Here is a 17,842-nt window from a genome sequence, read left to right on the forward strand (position 1 = left end):
GGGGTCGGGTGGGGCAGGTGGGCGGCCGAGGTGTGGGTGTGGTGTGTGCGGGCGCCCCCTCTGTCAGCGGGTCGTCCCAGGGGTTGCCGGACCGTCGTGTCCCTGAGGACGTAAGCGGGCGGGCGGGTGGAGGGGGATGTTTTGGCACCGCCGCCTCGCTGGCCCCTTCCTCAGTCTTCCCACCGCCCCCCTGCCACCCCACGGCTTGCGGGCACCCTCTGCCCCGCGGGGCCGCCCCTGAGCCCAGCCACCCGTCCCGACCCCGCCGCCATGGCTCCCGCCCACAGCCCCACTCTGCCACCCGCCATGTTCTCCCTCGATGCCTCGTCCCCTTCCTGAAGTAAAAACACCCCGAGAAAGGGGAAATCTGTGTCCCCCGGGTGTCCCCAGACACCCGTAGCTTGCTGCAGAACACACCAGCGCTGTGGGCACCGGAGGAAGGTGGCACCTGGGGTCTCCCTGCCAAGAGGAGGGCGCCTGGTTTGCTGGCCATTTCCAGAGGGAAGGAGCAGCGCTTGACCCGGCAGCAAGGCAAACCCCAACACATTCACGTCTGCCGGCTTCGTTTGCAGGAGATGGTGAAGTTGCGCCTCCTTCCCTCCCTCCTGCAATAATAAAAACACTTTTTTTCTGAGATAAACACCTACCAGTTAATGGCCTCTACAGCCACAGGGGCTGCTGGTTGTGGCTACAAGACATCTTTGTGACAATGTTAATTCCTTCAGTTTTTTTCCACACGGCATCAAGCAAAAGAGGAAAATCCCCAGCCATGCTGAAAAATGCTGTTCCACATCACTTTTTAAAGCTATTTTTCTCCTTTTTAAGCAGGGTAATTGCAGCTGGCTCCATTTTATGCGATGGTCTGCAAAGCCTCTATTAGTGAGTCAAGGGAGGAGAAGAGGAAGACTAGTTTAGGCTGTCAGTGCGTCTATTAGTAAATGAGTTCTCAGAATTTCAGATTTTGGAAATTTGCCTTCCAGAAATGATACTAATCGTGAATGACTCACTCATTAGTAACCCTCCTTTTTTTTTTTTTTTTTGTTTTTGTTTGCTTACTTGCTAAGTTGCTGAGACTACCAATTCTGGCCAAACGTCCCTATTAAAACAAACTTGGAGAAATGTCCAAGACCCAGGATACTTACTGAAATAAAACATGTGTGCTGTTACAGCAAGGAGTACAGTCTTCAGTCTCATTGTGGCCAGATCAATAGCAACCAGCAGACAGATTTACAGTTCCCACGGACTGTGAACCTCACAGCATTTTGTCCTGTACAGGAAGAAAATGAACACATGCCATTTGTTTCTACTGCATTCTCAATCCAATATAAGGAGAGGCCCAACCAAAGCAATTATCTCAATGTCACCTGGCACAGTCATTTAAAAACTGTTTTACTGCAAAGGGAGAGGTAAGCATGTTCCCACGATCCACGAAAATACACGCACTTCCATTTTACAGCGCTCATTTTCACCAAGACTCAGTAGCTGATGTGCACAGCCATAAACACGACTGGTTTGGTAAACAGCGTGAGTATCCACAGCACGTACTGAGCTCCCCATGCTCTCTGTCATCAAATATTGGAGGCCCGTAGAAAAATCTGCAGCGAGTCTCCTGGAGCTGCTCCAAAAGCTCCATCGGGAGTCTGGAAGGAACTTCCCCATCTACAACGCACTGAGAGGGACATTGCATATTTCATTCCTCTTCAAACATTTATATATGTGCTTCACGTTTGAGTAAAGCTGTCTTTTTCATTAAAGTAGAAAGATTACAGCAAAGGGAGGACTTTCCCTAAATTGGCAAGCATCTTTGTCCACTAAGTAACACAAGGCTCGAAAGGCGAATTAAGCGTCTGGCAGCCAGGAGCTTGGCTCCACTGCACGGGAGATTTAATAACAATATGTCTTGAGATCAATTAAAAGAAAAAAAGGGAAAACAAAAATCAACTAGAGCAGTATGTCACATAACACTGGGTGCTAAGGAGCCTGGAGAAACACATTGAAGCTGAAAAGTTTGGACAATGGTGAAATGGTCTGCCGACTTTGGGGGAAGGACATTTCTCCTCCTCCCGGTCCCACACCCACGGCCGTGCGGCTCCTCTGTAATCGCACTGACTCAATTGGTCACGGGGCTGCATTGTGAAACCTTGGGGGGGGAGGTGTTTTAATCCAAATATATTCCCTAATCCAATTGGCAGCTGAGCCTCAAAAATTAGCTGAAAGGGGGAAAAATACCTAGAACCGACATTGCCACTGAGCACAGTGTATTTTCAAACCATTGCCTAACTGCAATGCCTCCACTGTGCAGCTACACCCTAAAAACCCCAGCATGGGGTAAGGCAGGAGCACACTTTCCAGCCCCACTCCCCTGCATGCAGGCAGTTTGACCTCCTCCGAATCCGTGCATCGCGCCGGGGAAAGTGTTAAGCCTGGGGAGGTTTCTTACCTGATGCTGCCAATTAAAAGGTCCTGGTATGAGTAACAGTAGCACCATCCCAGAACAGGGGCTGCAGGGCTTCAGTGGCCTGCTACCACGGCACGAACACAGTGCCAGCTCTCAACCCAAATGTCCTCTGTCAGTCGTCAGGTTTAATAAAGTCTCATTAGCACAAAACAATCCCACGGAGCAACTCTCCCCCCATCCTGCCGTGACATTCTCCCTTCAGGCTTCACTCACAGTCAGCCTCCTTCCCTCCTGCCCCACACGCTCTTCCTGGGGCCTGAGACACCTCCCCGTAGGTGTCCCCACCAGGTTTTAAGGGAGGGATTGTTTAAAAGCACCTCAATCTCTCTCAGATTTAGACGTATTTTATTTATATCTCTTTCTCCCTTTTCAGAAGGTTCTGTTGCTTAGAGCCACTGAGATTGGAGAAAGCAATGCTGTCAAGCAAGGACGTGAATCCACCTGATGCCCTGCCATCCCGTGTCATCACCTGATATAACCGTGTACATTAATTAATGGGAATGAGTTCCTAACAGCACCCAGACATGCTGTTCCCAAGCTTTCGCTGTTGTTGTTGATGCTGTTGCTTTGACAGGGCCTGCTGGGGAAAAAGGATTTGGTATCCAGATATTGAGACAGGTAGTGAGGTGCCAGAGTAAGGAGTAACCTCCTGAAAAAACACTTTTTAAAGGGCTGAAGATGAAGCAGACACTAATTACATGTGCCAGTGTGGCTGTCAGGGAGCACAGTCCCTGGGCCACCTCCAGCGTGCAGGGTAGGATGAAGCAGGACATGAGGGACCGCATCTAAACACTGATGTGCAGCCTCTCCTGCATGGCTGGTTATGCTTGCATGAACCTTAGGAAGCCCTAAAAAATTTGATGTTAAAATTGTTCTGCAGTTTGCTTGATTAGAAAGGAAGCAGGATTTTCATGTTTCAGGTCTGTAAAGCTGGGCTTTGTTAGGGGCACAGTAGTAAATTGTTGTTTAGGTTTCTTCTCCTGAGAAAGAGAGCGAATGCTTTTGATTGCATCTGTTGTCAGCAGCACGTACACACTTTAATTTGGTCTGAAGCTGGAATAACTTTTTTGCTTACATATTCAAAACCACCACCTTCACTCAGCAGCATGATGCAAATGATTAGACCCAGTGTACAGCCCTTGCAGGGAGTTGCAGAGCATCAAATATTTCTCAGGGGCTGGTTGCAGGGAAGTTGTACGTTCAGGGCATTGGTGTCATGTCACTTGGTGACACGAATTCTTGTTGCCTGAGTTTCCATAGGTAGTGTGATATGCACAACAGCCAGAAAAGGAGTCTTTTAAAAGGACTGAACTCTCATTTTTTATGAAATACAAAATAATTTCTATTTTTCCCAAGCTAATTATTAATTGCTGTCGTAGCAAGTGGGTTCACAAGAATAAAAGCTGATTGGGGGGGCTACTGTGTTTACAACTATGGAAATGAACTATGTACACTAGCCTTTTCTCTAGCATCAGCCTGTTAATTAATAATTAGTACATTGCCGGGAGCAAAAAGAGAAGCAGGAACGAGTCCCAGGTTATAAAATCTTTAAGGTTATCTTGCTCTTCCTGTCTCACAGCAGCAAAGCAAGAGCCAGACGTCAGACACAGCCAGGCTGTGGTGAGATGGGGCCCGACCGTGGGATGCTCGCCCCTGGGGGCTGTGGGCTGCTCTCCTGGGGGAGCCACGTCCCATCCTGCCACGTCTCCCAGGCTTATCGCAGCTGCTGCAGGCACGTCCTCCCCCGGCTACCAGAAAGCAGCAGACACAGGATTTTCCCTTGAACCTGTATATTGCCTGGGATTCCCAGGAACCTGCCTGCGACCACACCTGTGAACATGGTCAGTGCCTTCTCCCTGCAGCAGCTCGCCACGAGGGACCAGCACCCGTCTCATCAGAAACACTGACGAGCTCATTTCCACAGGGAGCACCTCTAAGTCCAGCACGGCTGGTCGTTATTTACATTACAGAAGAGCGCCCAGACCCCTCACACCGCATCCCATAATATTAATGACATCTCGTAGCACCACAGCCCCTGCTCCAAAGCGTGCACCTGCCATCTGGGCCAAAAATGCTGCTGGCTGCAGGCACACAGGTACTGAAATGCTTCCCAAACTCCTTCTTGTAAATACTCACTTATTTCTCCTGGGTCAAATGCTTCCTTAAGGCCAATACAGCTGGAACTGATTTTCTGTGATGGACCAATGCTTATCCAGGATACTTGCTCTATCTGATTTTTGTGGACAGACTGGTCTGGCTGGGAAACAACTGGAAAGCATGGGACTAACCTCAGTGTGCTTCTGTGACCAAGGAGGATAAGAACACAAGATAAGAGGTTAAAATTTAAATAACAACAGGACTCTCAAGATTGCTGCTGCAGCATGTGAGTGCTTCAGCAGCAGCCCTGATTTTCAAACATTTGAGATAAGAAAACACTAAAAAAGCAAAGATGACATGCAATTGGAGCTGGAGCATCTCAGTTCCTCTAGGAAATAACTTGTTTTTCCCACCCCTGGAATTCAGCCAAGTAAGGAGCCTCTCCCAGGGTAGGCAAGGTTTGTCAGCGACATGAACACAACATTTCAGTGGTCTCCTCACACAACAGTTTTCCCCACTTTCCTCCTCTCAACCCACGCATGCAAACCAGCACAGCAAGAGCAACCCCTGCAGAGCTGTTCTGCTCCACTTCCCTTTGCTTTTGTGCCTCAGTGAGATGGGGGACATGTGAGTGGTATGCTCAGCTTTGGCAAAACCACTCAAGTTGAAGAGATCGGCAAATTCATCCATGTCCCCCAGAGCTCCACTTGCTTCTGGAGTGTTGCAACTTGCTCTTGCAGGCAAAGCAGGGCAGGATAGCGATGGTGGCAAGAAACTCACCCCTGCTATGTTGTATGCTGTCATTTGCAAGCTGTGGGCAGAGCTACCTTGTGTTTGTATTGATTCACATTTGCCAAGAAAAATTAGTCCCTGAGCTGCTTGGATTAATGTAAGTGTTTCCCTGCTCTAGAAGGACATAGCTGCCTTTTTCAGACAAAGGCTGCAGTGACTAACAGCATTTTCCTCCCAGTGAGTCTCCTTTTACTCGCAGATAGAAAGTACAGCAGTGCAGGCAAGAGGATGGAGAAGAATCCACTTGAAATTCAACTTCTGTATGAGCAGAAACTGGACAGTAATTATTTCGCAAACAAAAAAGCGCCTGGTATGTACCAAACATATTTTTTGTGTCCCGGAAATGTGAGCCGTTCATACCTCTCCTTACCTCAGTTCAGAGGCTTCCCACAACATTTTGCAGCAAGACTGAAAACTGACAGGCAGCAGAGGCAGTGAAGTCTCTTCAAAGGTGTGAAAACTTGTTAGGCTTAGGAAAAAATGTACTGGACCCACTTCAGCTGAACCTCTTCCATTTTGTTTTTATTTTTTAGCAGACACAGTTTTAAGCAGCAGCAAAACCCCAGCTGTGGGAAAACCAGCAGTCCTTACATGTAACTTAGATTTTGAAACCATCTTGACTTCAGGCATCTCCTGGATGAGGCTCTGCTGCATGATTTCCCTCAGATTCTTGCAGTGCCAGCTTGGGTAGGGTGACTCCAGTTAAAACCAGTCCTGTATCTAGAAGGGTGCTGACATCCAAGCTATCTGTTTTCTGGGTGGCAGGTTAGTAAGCAGAGAAAACTATGCCAACACCGTGCGCGGGAGGTTTTTCAAGACACTCCCAACCGTTTGGCAAAGTGCTTGCAGCCACCACCAGATGAAATCCTGCTGGGCCCATGGGGGTTGCAGAACCAGCAGCGGTGGCACAGCGGGTGTTTCGCTGCTGGGGCTTGTGGCTGGCCCTCCTCACTGAGGGCTCCTCCTCTCGGTGGTATGAGCAGAAGGGTCTCCAAAACCAGGGCAGGGAGAGTGGCCCTGTCTCAGGGGAGCCTGGCTTCTAGAGCTGCAGGGTTGGGGTGGGACCTAGCTGGGCTGTTTGAAATCTCTTTCTGAGGAGGGAGGCCCTATCCAGAGGGAGATGCGGGGCATCCTCATTTTCATCCCGGCTCTCTGGGGACCCTGGCAGGACAGCAGTTACAAGCCCTGGTTCCAGCCTCGCTGGTCCCTGCATCCTCCCTGCTGGTCCCTGGGTGCAGGCGCCTGTCCAACATGTTGGGCACCCAGCTTGCAGAGCACCCAGCGGCCGTGATCCCAGCTGGGAAGCTCTTGCCCTGCACCATCCGGCTGCTGATGGCTTCATGCAGGTGCTCAGGGGCTGATCTGATTTCCCCCAGGCCTTGTGTTTCCCCTGTAACCTCTGTACAGGTACTTACGCTCGTAAAAGCCACCTCGGAGGCCACAGGCCATTTTCCGCACGGCATTGCTGAGTTACACACCCCCATTGCCGCCCGGACCGCATTGCAATGAGCGGAGGCCAGCGGTACCACCTGGGGTGCAGGATGTGGCCCCTGGCATATCAGAATTACTGTTTATCAGAGAAGGAGATCAGAAAGCTTTTATCTTGTTATTGTAGGATCTGCAGATAAACTGCATAAATAAAAAACACGGCAAAGGGAAATGAAATAATCCACATATCGAGCTTTAATATCCAGCCTCATACCTATGGTTACTGAAAAATGACCTGGAGGGAAGACACTTCCTGCATTAGGGATGGAGATCAGCAACATAATCAGACTACACGAGGGGTTTTCTTCATGCCGCTCGATGGAGAAATCCCTCTGACATGGATGTGCTCACTATAAATAAATAAAAATTCAGAAACCAGCACGCAGCACAGATGAGATCTTGCCTCGTAAATTAGTAAACCACTGCCCCACGTACGAAATCACTGCAGGTTTTGTGCCTGATCCCCTACATATTTAACCTCCCCCATGTAAATAGTCCTCTGAAGTTAATGGAGCTGTACTAATTTGCAATGGCTGGGGATTAAGCTGTAGGGGTTAAGCATTTCTGCCGGCTCTGATTACAGCACGTTGTAGTTACAGGGCTGTAGGACTGCTCCGAGATGTTCCAGCTCGGGGAACAAAAAACATCCATGGCCATTACACCGTGTCACTGGCGGCCCCTCGGCGCAGCCCAGGTACGAGCAGTCGCGAAGGCGCAGGCTGTATCCTCGGACAGAGAAATCCCGCTCCCACCCTGCCAAGGAGGGTGCAGACATTTTGTCGGATGCCGCAATGTAAAGCTCATTTCTCTCTTTCGTTCTCACTGGGGGTGTGCCAGTGTTTTCCAGAGACCATTTCATTACTATTATGCTGCTTGCAAGCATCTTAATTTAAATTGCATTATAGATGCACCAAGGCAAAATGATCTATCCACAGCCTAAATAATAAACTGGAGTGAAAACATCCTTGGGCTGCGAGAGACTAGAACAAGCACTAATTGAAATGTGTACACTTACATAACATTATTTATAGAAAGGAGCCCGATTGTCAAAGGCCCTGAGAGAGCTGGAACGGGGGAATGTTTGTTCTCCCGGCAAAGAAAAATTAATTATGTAAGTTTATAAATTCCAGTTGCTTTGCTTGTTTGTCTCCTGATGTGCCTAAGGACTGCTGGAAAGGTATTTATGGTTCCTGGCCGCCACTTCTCGATGGCGTTTTTTAACCTTGTACTTCTGCATGCCATTGCCTTGCAGGAAACTGGAGCGGGGGATTAGCTTCACACACTCTGTTCCTCAGTCACAGAAAAATGCAGATTTGTCCAGAGGTTCTGCAGTAGCAATTTCAATTTAAGGGGATGTCTGGAGGAGGCCAGGCCTCACCAAGCCACCAGGTACTTTGTGGAGGGTGGTGGGGCGGTTGCCATGTTCTGGGAGCACGGGGAGAGCCCTGAGCCACTCGCAGGCCACTGGGATCAAACAGACACCTCTGTGCTTGAGCCTGCCATCTCCTCCTGACGTCACTTTGCTTATTTTCTTCTTTCACTGCCAAGAATAGTGATGCCATGAAGACTCTTAGGCTTTACGTGGTTTGATTTGCAAGGCAGGAAGAGTGACACTTATTACTAAAATGCAGTATATCCTATAATTTCCCAGCAGTGCTGTATTCTGCCAGGACTGCCAACTGGCCAGAAAGCTCAGGAAATATGGCAGAGAAATTATGTGTCATCAAACCCAAATGATGAATATTTCCTCCCAGGCTCCGCTCAGAAGCACTATGGCTTTGGGTTTTGTGCTGCGATCGCTGTTTTTCCCCTCATCCACCTCTGCAAAATGCCACTCCTCAAGGGTCCAAGACACTCATCGGCATCCAAAAACGCCATTTATTCAATTACCTGGGTTTACGTATTCTCCAATACCATCTCATTATGAAAGCTAATGGCTGAATGCCGGAGTTTCAGCACGGCCGGCCATTAAGTGAATTAAAACGCAAGCTCCACATCACCTACGTTCAGGGGAGATATGAAGCAAGAAAGCATCTTTGGATAAGTATTTCATACCTCCCTGTTGACCAATGTCCTCTGACATCACCGCATCTCAGGGAGCTCCCCTTGGGTCCTGCTTGCTGCAATAATAACATGAAGGGCCACCTGCAAAACGCCCTGGGGCAAAATACTGCAGGCAGGCTCTCCATCCCTGGCTGCCCCTGTCCCCTCCCTCTGACATGCTTTCAAACTCGTTTTCCCGCAATTTCTTGCATTTCAAGATCTGCCTTGCTACCACCAAAAGGAAGAAGGGTGCGCAAGACATTTGGGAATTTGAACATGGGGGTGATCAACACCATTACGTCTGGGAGGAAAGATTCATAGCAGCAGCCTCTACCACCCCTGGATTTTGTGCTGGGACAAGTTCAGGTGATATCCCAAAATAATCCAAATCAAGCATACTGGCAGTTCGGAGGTGGAGTTGCACCAGGTGAGGCTGTAGCTGCATCCCCCTTGCCATTCTTTCATGGGAGGTCACGCATCGTGTCCTCTGGGGACTACGGTGGCCCCAGGGATCACTCATGGGATTCATGCTACTGGGAAAAGACATTTTTGTTGGTTTATGTGCATCCCTTTTGAGGAAAGGGAAACTCATCTTGCTTTGGCAAGGCTTGGCTAAACCAGGGTGACCTTTATGGGTAGAAACAGCTTCATTTTGCTGTGCTGAGGGGAGAAAGTGTCAACGGTGACGGTCACTTGTCTCCCTGCGCCACCACCTTTACCTCCCAACATGGAGAGAGAGGCCCAGGAGCACAGTCTGGCCTCCATGTTGGATTAAACGGCACCCCGAGCCCTGCTTCCTCAGGATTTGAGAATAATTTAAGAGGTAGATTTGAACAGTCCTGGCTCCGAGGCGAGGACTCATCGTCCATTTTTCCGGTTGTAAGCCACATGAAAGGTAACACATTAAAAAGTCATCAGTGGCTGCTGCAAAGGACCGCTGCACTCCCCTCGCCCGGCCGTCGCCATACGGTACCGCATTCTTAAAAAAGCTTTCTCTGTCCCTAGCACTGACTGAGTGCCTTTTTATAAAAATTTGGAATAAACGAATGAACTGTTGAAATTCCCCAGGAGGGGAAGGAAACATTTCCACAAGCAACGTGGGGCAAGCGTGAGTCATCAGGTAAAACTTCTCAGAGACTTGCGCATTTACAAATAGACGGTAAATATTTAAATCAGGAAATCTCCTCAGAAAGATGGTAAGTCATGTGTTTTATTGACTGATAGCAAAGAACTAGTATACAGAAAACAACATCTCTCAAAATATCAACCAGTTTATCAAAAGCACAATAAAATGTGGAGGTCATGGACTCCAGCGAAAACCCTCCTGTGAAACACAATAAAAGCACAAATGTTAATTCTGATATTTACACTTGCAAAAAGGACCTGTAAGAAAGAGAAATAAAAAAAAAAGAAATGTAAAATAAAATGAGACTAAGTAACTTGAATAACGGGAAAGCAAATCAAAAGCAATATAAAATGAGTGTGCCTCTGCATCTGCTGCTTTCCATGGCCCAAAGCTTTATGAATACAGCACTTGCTTGGCTTGGATGTGGAAAAACATGGTGTGCCTAAACTATTTTTTTTCAAATACAGATATGACTAGAAAAATACTCTAAAAATTCAGCAGTTCTGGGAATACGCAGACCAAGAAAAAAGAAAATTGCGCTAAGAAGAATCTTTTTGCCAAGCAGAGAGCGAGTGCAGGGCTTGCCAATTGTGTAATGCGTGACTGAAGGCAACAGCACTTGCAGATATTTTAGGGAGCACCAGATCATAAACGAGTGGCAACTTGGAGGAATTCCCAGAAAACAAGAAGTGATTGCATGGATAAATTCAGGGTGTTTTAGTGGTGCACAGCGTGACACCTGAGGAAGAACCAGCTGAAGGTTGCAACAACGCGTGGCTGCTGCTTACGAGTATTCAGTAAGAAGCAGCAGAGCTTGGGATGGGCGGCACATCTGGAATTGCACATCTGGAGTTGTCACGTACACGGTGCCAGAGCTGTAGCGGCAGCCCTCGCTCACCATGGGGCAAATCCACCATGGCTTCAGCAAGCTGTCACCCAGGAAAGCGCCAGCAAAAGTGGGAACGGAGGAAATTGCTGGTGCTGCTGGGTGCTGTCCCCCTGCCTGAGCAGCGTCTACCTGGCCGCTCCCTGCCCTGGCTCTGCCACCACGATGCAGGTTAGATTAAAGATCCAGGCTTTTATCAAAACCAAGCCTGCCCCAGCCTGGGGGCACGCAGCAGTCCTGCTTGCAGGTGGTTTTTAGTTGTTAGTAAATCAGCTAGGATGGAGACTGGGCAGGGCAGGTAGACCTGCAGGGGGGCAGGTATGAAGGGCAGTTTTCCAAGGTTAAGGATACTGGAGCATGGCACGCGTTGTCCCAGCTCCTTTCCTGGCTGCTTTTGAGGACCAAGCAGGGAAATGTCCCCTAGGCGGGACTCAGGCAAGGGCCTTCCATCAGCCCTTCCTCCTGCTGCTTCCCCATCTCCCTCGCTTTCCTCCTCCAGCTGTGCTGGGCTGCTCAAGTCCCTGCCATAAATCTCCAAACTGCCAGGCAGGCTCCACCAGCGGCTCAGGGCGCACTGCCACAGGGCTCCTCCCATGAGGGAAGGAGGAAGATGAGGAGGAGGTGGTGGCCCTGGTGTCACACTGCTGGTGTGGCTCCACACACAGGCACAGGAGCTGGTGCCAGTGGGTGGCAGTGATCTCCAAAACAGGATGAGGCCCCTATGGCCAACAGGGCTGTGCTGGGATGTCCGTTTGGACAGACCCACGCAGGAGGCCAGCATCCACACGTCATCCCAGCCACAGGGGGAGCTGCCTGGCCACGTGTTTGGGCCAAGTCTGGTTTACATCTGGGCTTTGGGGAAGGAATTTGAAATCTCTCCTGAAGAGCATAAGCAGCAGCTTTCATTTGCCAACTCCGCAGAGATATTTAGTGGGACCATTGTTAGCTAAATCCCAACAAAAAGCCACAGGTGCTTGTGTCCTTCAGTCAAGGAGGCAAAGTAGAGTAGCATCGGAGGCCTCTTCCGACGTTCACCCAAAAGTGGCCAGTAGGTTCAAAATTCTGTTAAGAGGGACAGGTGGATGGACACAGACATAAACCATCTCAGTAGGGAGGCACGGTCCTGCTCAAGGGGGAAATCTGTCCTCCGTGCCCCAGTAGCAGCTGGGCATTACAGCAGTCTGGGGAAGTGCAGCATCCTCTTTTCCTGCCCACGCCAAACCTTGTGAAGCAGAAATGATTTTGCTGCCCAGTGACACTCCTGTGCCCTTACCAAGGGCCGGGCAGAGTGTGGTTCCCAAACCTCAGCTTTATTTTTTCCAGTCTTGCATGGTATTTTACAAACATCTACCAAGAAGAAAATCAGGAGCATTAGATATTCAGGGGAGGAAGGACTGCGAAGAGAGAAGCAGCATAAAAACGTGCCCCCTTTTAACTTCTCACCTCTACTAGGAAAGCATTCAATTATTTCTTAAATGACGCCAGTGGTTTTTGCCTCAGCCTCCTTGCCTTGTTAGCCATTACACATATTTATTATTCTTTGAATGAATACTTCCTGACATCTGTTCCCAGTTTGTTTCTCTTTAATTTCCCTTTATAGCACATTTTCCTATCCTCTGACCATGTTAAAATAAAACAATAAGTATGTTTGACATGGTGCAAGTTACTTAAGATCATGATCCTTCCCTGACCTTGATTTTTTTTTTTTTTAACATGCTCTAAAACACAGAAAAATATTTTAATGAACTTTGATAAAAAAGCAAGCAGAAAGCTCAGAGAATCGGCAACCATTCAGCATTTTACACTCACGCCGGCAGCCGGTTACCCAGGGACCGGTGTGAGGACTGGTTGGTGGTTACAGTCCAGTTCCACTTGGACAAGTATCAGCTGGAGGCACACATGGAGAAAGCAAGAAGCTGTGGGCTGCGCAGTCCCTCCGTGAGATAGAAGGGAGAACCAGCTGGCCGTAAGAGACAAGGCAGCGGTGGGACAGGCAGGGGAAAGCAAATGTTAATTCCCAATGCAATGACACAAACTGAGTGATGCTTTCACTTCTGACTAGGCAGATGGGAAAAGGTGCCCTTCCCTCGCTCTGAGTTTGCTTCCAAGTACAATCTGGCAACTCCACAAGCAATAAATTCAAAAGGAGAAGCAACGAGGAGTACTTTAGTTATGGCACAAGAAGATTTTATGTTGTCATCTCTATCTTGGTACAAGCCTTCAATATAATTTTAGCTCTGGAGGAGGTTGCTTCTGAAGATAAAATAAAATGAAAAGAATCAATGTAGGCTCCAACCAAATGTGTGTGTACGCCTTCTGGTTAAGTAATAAAGCGAAAAGCGAGCTGGTGTCATCTCCAGCTGGTCCAACACCATTTTGTGGGCTATCAGGCAGTTCTTCCATAGGGACCATCACGCTCCATACAAGCGTTAGCCTGCTCAGAACAGCCCCTCCACGTTCTCCTGCACTGATAAGCCAGTGAGTGTGGTTATACACCCTGCTGTGGCAAGGCCAACAAGGCTGCACCCCTGAACAGAAACATCTGAAACCGAAAGTGTTTCTGCTCAGACTTCTTTAGCCAGAAGCGTAGCAGTTGCTCTGCAGTTTGGCGCTATGGCAGAGAGATGTGGGTGCCCGCAACAGCTGAGAGCCACAGCAGCCTGGGCAGTTCACATCGTGGTGCCCTGCATGTACCTTATCTGCCTCTGCAAGCTTTCGTCACACAATTATTTTATTGATAGGGCTTTAACCTGCCAGGTTGCCAAGGGTGTTTTCCTTTTACCCAAATTCCACACTAAACATGCACACACTAGAAATCCTGGGTTTAACCTGGGACTTTTTTTGAGGTCAAGACAAACATCATGACAAACAGGACTAAGAGCAGCCAAGTTAAACTGTGCTCTGACAAAGCACCGTCCTCTCAAACACACCACACAGCCTGGCGCCAGGGCTGCACCACTACAGCTCAAGAGCCAGAAGGCTGATGAGAGCAGCCGGCCTTCGGGAAAGCACTCAGAAGCAGCTCAGAAGGCTCATGAGCAGGCTGCTGGATCAGGCACACCCCGGAGGGCTGCTCCTTTTGGGAAACCAACATCACCTCCCACTGCCCACAAGATGCTCACTCGATTGTCCCCTGGCTCCCCATGGCATCGGGTAGCTGTGACTGAAGGGGCCAGCAAGGTTGGCCACCTCACGCCCTGGGAACCATTTAATCCACAGTGGCATAAAGGCTGAAAGTTACAGAAATGTACGTTTGTGTCTCTGCTCCCTGAACTCGCTGCACTTCATCTGCTCTGCCAAGCTTCAAGCTCTAACCAGGCAGAGTTCACGCGGGTGGATTTGTCCTATGTAGCCCATGGTTTGATAGGATAAACAGGAGTACGCCCCGGCCTGACTGTTCTTTCTGCTCATTTCTCCCCTGCCACAATGGCCAGTTTACCTTTGCTGTTCATCCAGCACAGTATTTACAGCATCTGGAAGACTCAAAAATTGTTTGAGGGAAAAAAAAAAAATAAAAAAAAAAAGAGAAAAGCCAGACTAAACTAAAGGCCTGATCACACACAGCTTTATGCAAACAATGCCACCACCGCCTTGGAAAACAGGCTTGGAGGAGGGGACGGAGAAAGCTTCACAGTGTGACAGCCCACACTTGGTTGTGAATGCACTGTATAGTTAAAATCCGGATTTAACAATCATTACCTATTTTATGTGCAGGAACAGGAACTATGAAAAAAGTACAGAGTGTCATTCATCTTCTGAGTTGCAATCTCTTTATTTGGTTAAGTTGTCTGAGTCAATAAAGTCATGCTCTCCTCTATTTCTGAGAGTTTCTTCAGCATCTGGCTCACCTTGGCCTCATCAAACTCCAGACAGAGAAACTCTGATTCCTACAAAACAAAATTGCAAGAACAATAGTTGAGAAAGACGGCAGTTTTTCAGGCACACAACAGAGCAGGGACAGTGAGTTCAGGTTTCCTGATGATTTGTGTCCCAGGTCTCAGTTTTTCCTGGTACCACTTAAATAGCCTCAGTAGACCCAGAGGTTGGCTACACACCAACCAGTACGTGCTGGCAAGCCAGCCAGCGGCTGCCAGAGAGGACATAGGAAGGCTGAGCTCTGCCTGCCTTTCCTTTCAATGTAGGCATTGGTTTGGGTCTCTCCTTAGCTGCAGACTTCTGCAGAAATTGTAGAAATTTAACTCTATTTGAGACTTTGATTTTCTTTCTAATCCAGTGATCCCCAAAGCCGTTGCTGTAGACACAGAGAAGAGCAAAGTGGTTGGAACTACCGCACAAAGCTCATCACATACAAAAACCAGATTTTATACAGGGGAAAACAAGAATCCAAAACACAGCCTTGTACAGGACATTACAGTCTGGAAATTCAGGAGAGTTTTATATTCTCTTACACACGGGCTCTAGCAGCAATATAAACTTAGAAGCAAGTTAAGAAGCAGCACTGATTTGCTCTGAAAAGTCCTGTCACATCTTAAAAAACAGTTATTCTCTGACAAGCTGGATATTGGGATATAGTAAAAGGATCTGGTCAAAGGCCCAGAAAGTAAAGAATATATATATATATATGTTGTGGTTTAGCTCCACTCAGCAGCTAAAATACCACACAGTCTCTCACGAACTGCCCCATCACCACCACCCACCATGCGGCAGGACAGGGAGGAGAATTGGTAAAGAAAAGAAGGCAAAACTCATGGGTTGAGATAAAAACAGTTTAAAAGAACAACAGAGGAAAAGAAAACAGAGATGGAAAAAAAACCCAAAAACCAATAACAGAAAATACTTAAGCACGTAATTTACAGTACAACAGCTGACAGTGAATCCTGATGCCCAGCTCTCTCTTGAGCAGCAAAACCAGGCCCTCAGCACTGTCCCCACTTTACATACTGAGCATGATGTCACAAGGCATGGAAGAGCCTTTTGGCTCATTTGGCTAAACTATCCCAGCTGTTGGCTAATTAGTAACCTATCTCAGCTGTGTCCTCCAGCCACAGCGGCCACCAGCTCCAGCTCCTCTCCCAGCTCAAGTGAAAATTAACCACGACAATATATAAAAAAAATGAAGAACATATACATATAGAAAAAGTTCAAATTATATGGAACTCGTTAATAAACACCACTGTGAAAAGGCCTCCTGAGATATGCAGCCCATTAGCCTTATCTACTGGTATGTCTACAGTTACAAAATATTTCCTATAGTGATTCTGGCAGAAGAAACGTCTGAGATTGCCAGGAGCGTGACTGTGTGCTAAAGGTCGTTCCAGGTGGAGCACCATCAATAACAGAGAAACAAATTGAAAATACTTGAAAATTAGAAGTGCAGGCAGTATGGAGGGAGGTTTCCTTATGAGATATTGAATACTTTTAGCAGTTGGAATTACTGTATATCCACTGAGTTCCTGCACGTAACACAGACCCTGTGGTGCTTATAAAAGCAGAAGGGCATCTCCAGGTCTCATCTGTTTTCTACTAGACTGAAATTTCTATCATTATTTCAAAATATGTTTTTTCCATACAATTAGCCTCTACTCAAAACACCACAACTTCATCCTTTACATTTACGGAATTAATGCACAAAGATAAAATCATCAGGCAAAATAAACCCATCCATTTTTACTAAGTACATTTTAGAACCGCTGCAAGCATTTTTCCTCAGGCATGAGGAAGAGTTTTACCTTTTACCCTCTCTCACTGTCCCAAGGATTCCTGGGTCGTTTCATTTTTTGTAAGAACCAAACCAGCAAGTGAGATACAAACCAAAATGCTGACAGAAGCAGTGAGGGGATCATTTCGTGTGCAATTATCAAAAAGGCAGTGCCAGAAGAATGCTAATGGGAAAGAAATGAGGAGCCAGAAGTCAGCGATCAGGAAGCCGAGCATGTGAAGTGCACGGAAAGGTTGTGCTGGAGCTTCTGCCCAGACATCCGTCACATGGGGAACTACCACAGTTCAAGGCAGAAATCAAAACAGTGATTTAAACCTTAAAACTTGAAACTTTCTAAGAAGGAAGACCTCATACAATGATAGCGGTGTGCACTTTAAACTTGTTTTTGTCTTCAAATATCACTATCTCTCCTCTAATGCTGGTACTCAGGCACTGGTAAGCACCTACATTAGATGAGTCAGTCTTCGTGAAACGTTTATTACCTTATCTGCTAATGACCAACACAGCCAACAGACCAAAGCGCAGAGATCAAGTTATGTATTTAGTGTGCGGGTGCTTCTGATTAGAAAAGGTTCTGCAGAATTACGGAGAACTTTGGTTGAATCAGTAAAGTTCAGTAACAGTCATGCACCTCAATGCAGAATATTCAGACAACTATTAGGAAAGGCCTTTGCCTGAGCAAGCAATTATGGTCATAAACAGCATCCTATCGGAAACTATTACTGCAGGTTGTGGTGAATATTTTTTTAAAATTCATTGTTCATCTCTATAATATTACTTAGTACACTCCAAAATATCACAAAAGTAGCATTAAACAGTCTAGATCAGTAACAACACAAAGTCTAGGACTTGGAAGCAAGGCCTTTCTTGCACCATTTTTGTCCTTGACAATGGTTATCAACACATCTTATGGAAAGTACCTTGTAGAAAATACCTCTCCAAAGCACAATTACAGCAAAGCATAATTACAGCTGGTCAGTGTGCAGAAAGAAAATATTTGGTGAGGAATTTGACAGCTTAACTCCATTTGGCAGCGGGCTTTCTGTCTGTCTGATTAGGAGTGTACCCAAAAAATCTAGCTTGGATCTGCCTGAAGAAGATGCATTTGCAGGAGATTGCATAAGAAAGCCAAAACTAAACCCTGAAATATCTCTCTATACATTCCTTGATGAGGAAGCACTGGAAAGGTCACATCTCAAGCAATCAGTTTGTTAACCCCTGAGGCTTTTGGAAGCATTGTGCCAAAACCAGACCACAGAACCTTGCTGGAGT

At 47.4% G+C, this 17,842-nt stretch overlaps 1 protein-coding gene across 2 annotated transcripts in view; it reads right to left on the reverse strand.

The window, feature by feature from the left end:
* Positions 1-14,641: 14,641 nt before the first annotated feature.
* The window catches only part of COMMD1 (copper metabolism domain containing 1), a 79,115-nt gene continuing 75,914 nt past the window's right edge, over positions 14,642-17,842 (reverse strand). For both annotated transcript variants that reach the window (XM_086744439.1, XM_086744437.1), the window contains one exon: positions 14,642-14,777. In XM_086744439.1, the coding sequence (XP_086600565.1) occupies positions 14,670-14,777 (108 nt within the window). In that variant the 3' untranslated portion in view covers positions 14,642-14,669. The remainder of the gene's footprint in view (positions 14,778-17,842) is intronic.

The sequence above is a fragment of the Chlamydotis macqueenii genome, chromosome 3 (genome assembly GCF_036417535.1).
Source record: "Chlamydotis macqueenii isolate bChlMac1 chromosome 3, bChlMac1.mat, whole genome shotgun sequence".
Classification (NCBI taxonomy): domain Eukaryota; kingdom Metazoa; phylum Chordata; class Aves; order Otidiformes; family Otididae; genus Chlamydotis; species Chlamydotis macqueenii.